This window comes from Stigmatopora nigra, chromosome 12 (genome assembly GCF_051989575.1).
Source record: "Stigmatopora nigra isolate UIUO_SnigA chromosome 12, RoL_Snig_1.1, whole genome shotgun sequence".
NCBI lineage: Eukaryota > Metazoa > Chordata > Actinopteri > Syngnathiformes > Syngnathidae > Stigmatopora > Stigmatopora nigra.
Window position 1 is genome coordinate 8271023 of NC_135519.1, and position 11984 is coordinate 8283006.

At 40.1% G+C, this 11984-nt stretch overlaps 1 protein-coding gene and 1 long non-coding RNA gene across 2 annotated transcripts; one reads left to right on the forward strand and one right to left on the reverse strand.

The window, feature by feature from the left end:
* Positions 1–569: 569 nt before the first annotated feature.
* cdc42ep3 (CDC42 effector protein (Rho GTPase binding) 3) lies at positions 570–6872 on the reverse strand. Its single transcript, XM_077730466.1, has 2 exons — positions 6392–6872; positions 570–2236 (listed from the first exon to the last, which is right to left on the reverse strand). Exon 2 carries the CDS (start codon positions 2070–2072, stop codon positions 1017–1019), a length of 1056 nt encoding a protein of 351 aa, XP_077586592.1. The 5' UTR covers positions 2073–2236; positions 6392–6872; the 3' UTR covers positions 570–1016.
* Positions 2949–11276, forward strand: LOC144205845 (uncharacterized). Its single transcript, XR_013328241.1, has 3 exons — positions 2949–3321; positions 6501–6577; positions 10871–11276. It is a non-coding gene; the product is annotated as an uncharacterized LOC144205845 (long non-coding RNA).
* The last annotated feature ends 708 nt before the right edge of the window (positions 11277–11984 follow it).

Below are 11984 nucleotides of genomic sequence, written 5' to 3' on the forward strand. Positions count from 1 at the left end.
TACTGCTGAGGTGGTAGTTAGGTTCAAAAGACAACCTTAGCTGCTCTCTTTCAGACAGTTTTTATTTTGAAAAATGTCGGGTCAACACCTCTTTATTGAGGTTGGGATGAACGAAAAGATACATCTATTGGTCAGCAGCGAACCAAATTTGCTTTTAGGTTGTATTTTTGTCGTTTACTAGCCCCAAGGCACTACATTTGAACTGATGAATAGTGTGACTAGGCAAGCCCCCACCCCACTTCATTTGAAACAGCTGATTTATGTCTGGTCCTGGACATTTGTGCTCCTTGGCTGGAATGCAGAGAATGTCAAAGACCCCTCCTCTGCGTGTCCCCTCTACACGCAAACAAATGGTGCACGCGCCTACCGAAGACCCTCCGGTGCTCCCACTGTAGGGCTGGGAGTCAGAAAGGAAAGGAATGTTAGCGGAAGAAAAATGACTCCATTTCGCACTTTGTTTCAATTCCTACTCCTTTCCTAATTCCTAAATGTTTCTTCTTGTGTCTATTCAACACTTATGATTGTCAACATTGTATTTGTGGTGCATTTGCATCAATAAAGTGGCATGATCAGGCAAAACTATTTTATTTGTGTTATAATTCAAAACATGATGCATATTGTGGTTTCATTAAAAAATGCTTAAGTATGAAGAAACAAAATTAAATAGTGCTTTGGTAAAACAATGAAAAATAAACAACAGTGTTTGACACCTCAAATCTGGCAAAGAAATTTGAAAATTGCATTGTCGAAATATGCATAATATTTATTTTTAAAAAGACAATTAAAGGCACAATACTGTAAGTCAGTACTACATGCATATGAACATGCCGGCATGGCCAGAAAAAGAAAAGAAGATAGAGAGAAAACACTCCATAGAAGCCAGAATAGTTATATGTTTTGGTAATGAAAACATAGCCAGCTCTGTCTAACGTAGCTCAAATAGTCCTTTGTCTCCTCCTGGCTTGAGGTTGATCATTTGATCATTTCCCTTTCTCCTCCAAGGGCCTCAGTGCAGCTCAAGGCCTGCTTTTCACTGCGGGTTTATCCATTATGTTAAGCACATCATCCAGGATGGATGGGCCCAGATCAAGTTCAAGGGAGAGCAGTGACCCTGTAATTCGGGTGAGAGAGTCGTGTGATGTGCTTTTCTCTTTGGAAAACTCAATGTCAAAATCACTGATGCGGCCCTCCTCCACCCCACTGTCTCTGTCCACCCACTCGCCATTACACTTGGAACGTTCCTGCTTGAATTCCAGATTGATGTCGTCGCGAAAACGTTCTAGACCGTCGATTTTTTCAGTGAGACTACTGCTTTCATTGTGAGTATTGGCTTTGTAGTCATCCTTTGCATAACTTTCAAAGCTGTCGCCACTTGTATTGCTGTGAAGGCTTCCGTTAGCTTTGTGGCTGCTGTTATTCTGCCCGTTGATGTAACACATAGATTGCTTCTCAACCATGCCCTCTTTTTTGTTTGTTATGTTAGCTTTGATAACTTTGGATTTGGACTTCCTCATATTCTCCAGGAGATCCAGAACAACATCAGGCTTCGTCTGTATGTTTCGAGGGGGAGGCGAGGCCTTGTTGCTGAAGTTGTCCATTGTGTGGAACAAAGCATCCATCTGCAGGATCTCCACATCCTCAATACTGTCCGGTTTTACTGAGGATGTAGGCCCCGTTATGTGCCCTATGGGCTCTGTGGTCATGGAGAATACAGTGGAGGTGATCAATGGTAGGGTCAGTGCCTGACAGCCACCAATGGATGGGAGGGAGATGGCATTTTTGAGAACGGGAGATGGGGTCTCTGAATAGGAAGCATCACCTGTACTATTGGCTCGCATAAACTCACTTTGGATGCCATACTGAGGCTTTCCAGGTAAAAGCTCATACTTCCCTTGGAGAAAGGACATGTCTCCAAAGGCATCCCTCTCTCCACCTCTGCCAATGTGAATAGTGTGTCGAAAGTCGCCAAGTGGGGGACTTATCATGTCTGGTGACAAAATATCACGAAGGCGAAATTTTTTCCCCCTTTTAATGTTGCTGGGTTTCAGGTATATGGGCGCTTTTGCTGGCATGGCTGTGGCTTTGGGGCTCGAGGGTAAATAGCAGGAGTGCACTATAACTTCCGGACTACAGCTCCCCAGGGAGAATCTTGAGTTACATCATCAGCGTTACATTGTCCATGCAGGTCTGACAAGGCTGCAGCACAGTTCAGATGGTGGATTGTTTTTCCTTTTGTCTGAAATCATAGAAACAAAAATATTAGCTTTTATTTTATTAATTTTTTAATGCACCTCTAACAATTACAGGTTTGTCAAGTAATTTGTAGTTGCTACTGGTAAGCTGTGTTTCAAAGTAAATAAATATAGATTGATAAATGATTTATATAGAAGGCTGATCTTAAACTCTTGACTCAAGGAGGATGAGTCTGCTTCTCTTTTCAAGTCAGCCTTTTTTTTTGGTGCACGCCTTTATGGAAGTGCTAATGTGGAACAGCTGGCCAGCAGATTGGGTGAGGGGTAGTAAAGTGGGACTTTAATAGGATCAGTGGAGGGCACCCTGCTTTAGAACAAGCGCTACTGCGCAGGCACGCACAAGACGGGCGAGGGTTTTACAGGGATTGGAGACAGCAGTATAATAAAGGCAAGTGGATTTGAAGAAGGAAGGTGACGCAAACTGCAAATTGATTTAGCTATGATGAATACAAGACACTGATGTAGAAATGAAAAGGCTAAAACCCTATTAGAATGAGTAAATATTATAAGGAGTAGAAAATTTGATGACATTATTGATTCCTTTCTGTCCTTGCTGAGTTTTTTTCCATTACAAACAAACCAGAGAATGTCACCACAAGCTTAGAGAGGAGTGAACCATGCAAAAAGAATGAGCACATTTGTTTTGGCTGCTATGGTGAGACATTGTTAAGATGAAATACTAGAGAAAAGAGAAGATTCCTTGTCTCTCTTTTTCAGTTTTTGTATATAATGAGTGGCAATAGTCAGTGCTTGTCCATTTATAGACATTTATTCATGACATGTGTCAGAAGTGACCCACTGACAGTATATTAGTGAAAACAGTAAGGTCTAGTCTCACTACAAATAAAACAATGGAAAAAAACACTTAAAAAACATACATACTACATTGCAGGCCACAGATATACTGCGTCAATCTTATCAAAGACATTTGAAGCAGGCTGTGTTTATTCAGCATCACATTAGTGAGGAGCCGAAGAGACCTTCTCTCGCCGGGACTTGAAACTGCTGCTCTGACAGTCATTTTAACATGAATTCCAGTGCCGTGGAAAGTGCAGCTATAAAGCACAAGGTAAGAGAACTGCACTTTGGGAAAAGTCTTTTTGACTCAAAGAGTTATCCTGTAAATAGTTGTGACAAATATCGTTACCGCAGTGAGTAACAACACTGCTCAATTGTTCTTGTGTATATGAGTGCTTTTGTGATATGCCAGTGTGCACTTGTGATTTATAGAATTTTTAATATATTTGCCCATTTTGTCTCAGAAATACTAACGGGAGAGAGTTGCAGTGTTTTCATAGATCATACTTTGTTTTCCTTCTCACAGTGTTCTTGCCTGCCATCCTTGTCTATTCTTTGCTGTAGCCTTAAGCCTGTCACCAGATATCCATTTGACAACCCTCACTCATGATGGTAACCATTGAAACACAAAAAGGGTTGTCAGTGGGACAAATCTGACAACATTCTTACTTGATCTTCTTCTAGAGAAGCTTACCAAAGAGCTATTTTCAATTTTAGGCTCTTCCAGCGTAAATATTTTACACATATCACTCTCTTCTGGCGCTGTACCTGCAGCTTTCAAAACATGATTATTTATTTATTATTTGAGTCTTTCTCAAAAGTCCTATCTTTGAACCCTAAAATTTGTTGAAAATTAAGGCCAATGTCAAACCTTCCATTTTACTTGACAATTCTTGAAAAAAGTGTATCACATCTTGTAGTTTTTAAATAGAGAGCATATTCTATTTGTGCTGCAGAACTAAAGTATGGCTTACCTATAAAAATTATAATGGCCACATCAGTGGAAATGTTGCATTCACACCTTCAAATTTATTTTTATACCCTGGCATTAATCTAATACTAGTCTTTTTAAATGCCGATTTTCTTCTCTTAATTTAGACCTCCCCCTGCTGAGAAAGGGAATGTGTTGTGCACGACTAAGTAAATGTTTTCCTCAAAGCAGAACTTTTTCACAAACCTCTCTAAGAGCTTAGTACAGTTGAGGCTCACGAGTGTAACATTTCTACAATCTAAAAGCATCATTGTGCGGGCTGACTCAGGTCACAGCTTTCTTTAGATTTTCCCTCTGCAAGGCTTCTACCACAAAAAAAGTCTGTTAACAAGCAAATTTAGCCCTGACCTCAACCCCATCAAACAGCTGTGAGAATAACAAAAGCAATAAGTGGAGCCATTCTTTGTCTTCTAAGAGCACTGACTTCAGAACTCATAAAAGTTGGACCCAAATTCTGTCTTTTGGGAAGAATGTAAGCTTTTGTATATGCAATGGCGTAAGCAAGTCCCTATTATCTGCTTTTGGTTGAGTAGTGCCCAGGTGTACCAATGTCTTTGCTACATACCCCTAGATTATTCGTAAACTTGATGAAATGGCAAATTGCTCTGACCTAAAAATGGTACTCTCAAAGGGAGTTGCTCATCCCAGCCAAGGTCAGCATTTGTGGCCCGTAACAAGTCAGCTGGTGCGGTGTGGTGAAAGCAAGAGGCCCTGACCTTCACATCAGACATCCTGCTGGTAGCTCATTTTGGCTTATATGGCAAACATGAGAGGAATTCCAGAGGTCACATGCAAAGTACTGGGAAAACAATCCTGCTGCTTTTGGCTACTGCTACCAACCCACCTGCAGGAGGTGTGGTGAGGAGAAACTAAGCTCCCTGGAAATGACTCAAACAGTCAGAGAATCTCAACAATCATAAATTCTAGTCAGGCCCATTCAGAAAGGAAAACAATTGACCTAACCACAGCTGCTTACGGTAAACAAGTCGGTGAAACATTTACAGATCAAATGAATCTACAAGTTTCAAGGCACTCTTATAAGGCACAAAGCCAGGGGCAGATTTGCACCCTTCTTTTAGTTCAAACAAGGCTAGTGTGGCACGTGCCAACCATTTAGAGCCAAGTAGCACCACCACGATAAAATGCGGTCACGTTTTTTATATCTCTGGAGAAATGGAATCTGATGATACTCCTTACTAAATATACCGGCCGGGGCATTTATTCTGGGTGATAACAATAATATCGTCGTGTCAGCAACAGCTATCTATCTGCATGGGCACGGAGTGATTTGGAGCTGCTCCAACCTCTTTAAAAACAGAGCTTTGCTTCATCCGTCCCTGCTCAGGGACTTAGTTATTAAGTGTGGGGGCAGCATAAGGAGCAAAGTGTTGAAAGATTTTGGCATCTGGCATTCAAACGTGTGGCTCGTGATTCGCGTGGGCATTTGAGGGCAAGTCACGTGCAATAGAAATAGGTCAGTATATTAATAGTGGTATAACCCTATGAAAACATTGCATATTTCTTGCACCACTATATTAAGCAATAAGTGCAGTTGTTAAAATGTGACTTGTTTGGGACTTCCGTATTTTTTTATAATGGGTTCCTCACGAAATTAACTATAGTGCTCCGAGGTTTTTTTTGGTTTGTTCTTGTTTGATATTCATGGTTAGTTATCAAAATATAAAGACCCCTTGGAAATGAATGGCTTTGCTTCCATGCCTTTCAAAACCTCAAGTAAAAATAGTAGCCTTAGAATAGTCGGAAGAGTTTATTTCCTAAAAAAAAGGGGGGGGGTACTCAATTACAGGCAATGGGTTTACTTCTAAGGGGCCTGGAGGCAATGTGAAAGCAGGGTGGAGTATTTATTCTGTCTATCTTGATCCCGTTTTACCACCCGAACGCTGTCAGCATAATCATTGGCGTGTGATGGCCAGAAAAAAATCCAAATCAAAGAAAACCAAACGTGTCAAGAATTCCAACATACAGTGTTTAAAATAGACTCTTTCTCTCCATTTGCTTGTTGAATGATAATAAAAGCAGCTTTGATACTGTATTTACTGTGGATGTACATCAGGCACATAGCTAGACTACTCTTGAGGGAGCATGCTATGTTGCTCTTGGCAGTCAAGTGTCTGACTACAAGAACCTGCTTTACACCACTTGTATGCATAACACGTGTCGGTCTAAGCCAGCAATCTGCTTGAGAGATTTGCTGAAGGGGTAAATAAATATACACAGTATGTACTGCATATGAACCAATGCATCTATTAGGCAAGTGAGCCTAAAACACTACAACTCCTTATGACATTCAGCATTCCACATTAAAGATTCAAAATGAACTTTCACTTACCTTCTCAGTTAAGGCTCTATCCTCCTGAATTGCTGTCACAGTCTGTGTGTGTGCGGTTGGCTTCTCTTGAGTCTTCTTGACACTGCCTTGCCTCCCTTCCCTGCCTCAGGGCTTCACTTCTGTCGACCGGGACGTCTGCCGGACAGCTGTTTCTGAATTGCTCTTCGGCCCCAATTCCTCTATGAAGTAAGTCGAGTCTCCTCCTATATGTCCCTTCCTCCCTCCTCTCCTCTGCTCTTCATCCCTCCTCTTCGTCTCACTCTCTTCTCATTACCCTCCCCTCTCTCTGGAGCGACACCTGTGCATGTCTGTTGTCTCTCCTATCCGGTGCTCAGATTATTTTTCCTTCAATGCTTCCTGGTGGCACCAACAGCATGTGGATGTCTGGCTAAATGATTTCAGCCAGAGTGTGCACAGGTCCATGCGCTCACCCTGCCTCATTTGATCTGACTGTGTAAATGCTCACATCTGATAGGAGCTCCTCTGTAAATGCTGTGGGCAGCCTGCAGGCATTTGACCGGACTAGAATATTTCTGAGCGTCTTTATTCTTATCTGCCCATTAAATGCATTCTTTTTACAAGCACCATCTCCCTTTTCCTGTCAAAATTCAGCATTTGGCTGAATACACAATATGTTAAACCCTACCCTTGAAAGTTGCAGCAGCCTGGTCCGACAATGCGATTGAGCTAATTGCCGCAGAACACTGCAGCACTGCAGTATCTGCAGAGGACATGTAGGTCATAGGACAGTGCTTCAACCAAATAAGATATGCACACTGTATTTTAGCCAAAATACATTGATGCAAACTAAGGCCATTGTGAATCTAATTTTCTCTCTATTTATAATCCAAATATAAACCATAAATCTCATCACCTTGGAAACCAGAAGTGCTCACGGACAATTTCTAGCTTTAGTGCTGACTACATTATAAGGCATATTTCACTTTGTGTGCACCTACTAGGCTAGAAAAAATACATCTATCCATAAATACATAGAAAAATAGCAATAAAAAAGAGACTCGCTTTTTTACATTGTATTTTGGCTAGTTATGCATGTATTTAGTACAGTGAGTCAAATACAGGCGATGAGAAGCAGTGATGGTAATTGACTGCTTTCCTGTCAGCCACATGATGCACTACATCAGCATATTAGCACACCCCCACATCTTTGGAGACAGATTTGCTCCTTTTTTCCCTCCCTATTCCCTACTGCATTTTCTACATTGAGCTTTGCAAAGTCTCTTATGAATTACAATGAGACACTTGGACTAATAAACTTGGGCAAACAGCAGTTGTGAGTGAGTGAGAAGCCCATCAGTGTGGAGTTGACAGGTTGAATGAGTGGAAATTAAACTCATGTTGCCTGCATAACTGGCAGAGACTGTATACATTATCAGGGAATTGTAGAAGCAATAAATGCTCTCATTGACTGCGATGGACTCCGATGGATGTTCACTCTATTTTCGCTGTGGGGGTTCAGAAAATGAGATGAGACATTAATAATTAAAGAACCCCTTCAAATTATGACAACTAAGGGCACATTTATATTATCCGTTGGATACTAGCACACATGCATATATATTTCGGTGTTGTATCTGACTCACATTTCCCTACAGTTCAGGAGAACCCAACAATGAAGCTTTCTATTACTCTCTTGGCCTAAACTGTTCTGCTGATGTCACTTCTCCACACAGCAAACAGACTGAAGTAGTAGGTCAGCTCAGGCTGTAAAAACAATTTTCTTGTCACTTCTGAAAGCTGAGGTGAGCTGAAAAGGTACATGCAACTGACTTCATAGTTACAGAATGAATTTGAGTTCTGTTTACGCCTGACTCAGTTGACACATAAAGCAACTACACCCTTCCTCCTCCACTTGCTACCATTCTTGTTCACACCCAATTACAGACAGAACAACTTTCTGCAGTATCACTTCCTATTTAAGGCAGGCCATGTGACTAATATGTTGAGTTTTCTCACATTCTGATGAGGTAAAGGGGCTATTTTGGGTCTTTACACAACATTCTATATCAGTTTAATTCTTATCATACGGTGATTGAGTTAAATGTTGAACATTAAACAACATCACAAATGTAATAACATGGATTAACTCCTGGAATGCATTCCATATCACAGTCTGATAAACATGTAAGAGTAAACTTTGGGATTCCCCCGCCCAAAAAAGTCCTGCTAGAAAAAAAAAACATCTTATCTAAAATGAAGGAGTCCATCCACATTAAGACTGTCAATGTCTGTCACGCATCCTTAGAGAGAGAAATGAGTCACAAGTGATATGTAACTTGGTAGTTTTCCCCACTAGAATTTCCTTCCATGGTGCTTCTGTGCAGCAATCACCATGTGGTTGTGGCCATTTCCAACTGCCTATATTTTCCTCCATCCACAGCTAAAGTGCTATTATGTCCATGAGAATTAGCAGACCGCTTTGCTCACCCCTATCACCACAGCCAAAAACCGCAAAGCCTCGCCCTGACCACCTGGAGGCACTCAATGAGTTTGTTATATTGTCCTTTGGCTCTTTATCGTTCTTTGCCTTTCTATTACACGTATAGATGTAAAGTATTTACCCACTGTTAAAAGACAAATTGGCAAAATGTTAAACAATTAGTACAGTTTTCTTGTTCTTTCAAGATGATGATGAAATGAGTTTCGCAGATTGATAGTCTTTGCCCCTTGGCAATGTCTGGTTTTCATCACTAAAGTATCTCACACCGTATCTCACATCATTGGAACAGCATCTACCGTAGGGAATTTAGAGAATGTACACAAGTGGCATTATGTAATACTCCTTTCGTGTGGGTGAGTTGTCAGTAATTGATGTATGTATACAATTATCATGTAATTGTAAAAAACTTAAATTTGGTTTCACATGTGACGGAGAAGGCACATTTATTCTTATGTGCTAGAAATTAAGCACATTCTAATGAATCTAACACAGCAATCGTGTGCACATTTGTTTATTTGTATAATAACCCCAACCTTGTTGTTTTCACTTTTTCACTTTACCATCTACAATCTTGCCAAATGATCGCTTCCTGTTTTTCAACTCAGTTTAGGTTTTGGCCAATGGTTTATTGAAATCCAAACAAACTCTTGTGTGAACCAAATTAATTATGCCTACGGGATCATTTGTTTTTACAAGAATAAAAACACTCATAATGTAGGAAATAGACATATATTTTGTACAAAGTGATACTAATACTTGTGGAATCTAGTGGTATTTTCCTTCTATGTGGATCAGTTCTTTAAAAGATGCAAGTTGATTTCCAGCTGTGACCATTTAATAATGGTGAGATTATCTTTAAGAGCTCATGTTATTAAACACTTTGAGGGATCCAGACTTACTGTTGCCTGTGTCAATCTTAGCAACTGTACTTAAATGTACAAATGTACCACTCATTAACCTTACCGCTTAGTCTCACGCAGGTCGCAGTTATGCTGTCCCACACCAGGGGTTAAATCATGTGGGCAGACACATCCGGCGCCTTATCTTTCTTTTTTTGGGAGCCACGACTACTCTGTCAATCAAAGTCTACAGCTTCTCTTACTAGATCAAGTAACACGGAAAAACAAGACACCATAGAGCTCAATGAATTTCAATACAATTTGGTCACGACAGTGCACGTTCAAGAGCCAATGACTATGTCAGTTATGTAAAAATAGTTAAACATAAGACCTTTTATTTTTTTATGGGGAAAGTGACTATGTTGGGTCTAAAATAGAAGCAATTACTTTTCTGTATTCATTTTTTTTAAATAAAGAAATAAACAAAGTTACAGCTCCAAGTAAGACACTGATCGCAGCCAGTGGAAAGGGGGATTCAAAGAGGGGGAAAGAATTTGAGCAGGAGATCTGGAGATAAGGAAGATTTCTAGGTTTAGAAATATACATTCTTTAGCTAACTAAGTTCGTATAGTATCTGGATGGACAAGTCATATTTTATCCCTATGGCCCTTTTCGGTGAACACTATTTCCCAGCAGAACAGTATGTTTACACGTTTAAACCTGAGGAATGCTTAATATTTTTGTGCAACCAAACACTCATTATGGCTTGAGTCTTAATCAGCCACACATAATCTTTTGATAAGCAACAGTAAAGCCACAGGAATGTCAGTGTTATCCTTAAAAGTCAATTTTCTCTGATGACTGATGCCTGGCTGTATTTTATCTTTTGTCCAAAAATAGCTATTGTATTACTCTTCTTTTTTTCTTTGATGACACTACTTTACCCACAAGGCTGGCTAAAATTGATAAACCCTTTCAAGCACGAACTGATTTATGGGGCACTCATCAGGATAAACAGTTCCTAAAATGAATGAATGAATGAATGTTCACTTGCCCTAGAATGCGTTCGAGGTCTTCACTGTCTTAAAAAGGGCTTAAAAAGTAAATTGCACTACTGGGAAAAACAAATTTATTCCACCAAAATGTTTCCTTTGAACACATGTTTTATCATGCTTATAGGTGGCTGTGTGTTTCAAACAAAGGAAATGAAATAAAATGGAAGAAGACAGAAATAGTTGAGGGTGTGTAGGCAAGGCGCTGACCACCGGCATGCATATGAGGAAGCAGCTTCCACTCCACAGGCCAACGGACAGTTGAAAGACACTCCACAGCGCTGCACTCAGTAGGCCAAATGCATGTATGCTGGCCCTCCCCACCCTTAGCTATTCTAGGCACTGTGCTGGCTTTCAGCAACCACATGCAAAAAGCCAATGATGGAGCAACAGGAGAAATTGCAGCTCTTGCAGATCAGGGAAAGCTGCATTGTTGCATCTTGGTTTTATCGGCATGAGATAGTGTATTTTGGTTGTCTTTGGGGGGTTTATTCATTAGTTTAGAGGACTTTATAATAGCTACACGGACATAAACATTTATGGTACATTTGCCTGGCTGAAGCTTGGGCTGCCTGGGATCAACTTTTGTTCAGCAAAAGTGTTTTAGAGGTTGCTGTTTTTTAACCCACGTGTTGTGTTTAGTCTAAACTAGACTCACATTTATTGTGTGCATGATTTAGAATAACAATCAGAAATGAAGGGCTTTTTACCTGAAAATACTGTGTGAATGTTTTTATATAATCAGGTTATTTATTATTATGCATAGATCAAAATTAAGGTTTTCACTTCTGATTTGCTCTATTTAAGATAGAAGTACAAGTGCTCAATAGATTAAATTCAGTCTCTTTTCACATTTGAAAGAAACGATACATGGGCCTACTGTGGAATTTTGCCTGATGCACATAGGTCACTCCTGAGTTTATGACCGTAATCTGTAACATTCTCCACCCATAAACCACCCAATGATATATGGTCAAAAATCCTGACACCAAATTTTACTTGCTACATAAGAACAACTCTTGGCTATTATTTAAGGATACACTGACAAGCAGAAAGAATTCAACTTCAAGATGATCATATAGTCGACTATTATTTGTTTCCCTCTGCTGGCTAAATTACTTTATTGCGACTGGTTGGCATAGAAGCCCTATTCATTAATATTAGATGGGGGGAAAAGTTCACACACAGAACTTATGTACACGAGAATAAAAATGCAGACACAAAATATTTATTGAAAAAAT

Excerpts from the sequence above, each read along its gene's own strand:
- cdc42ep3 (XM_077730466.1), bottom strand. The coding sequence starts at position 2,072 with ATGCCAGCAAAAGCGCCCATATACCTGAAACCCAGCAACATTAAAAGG.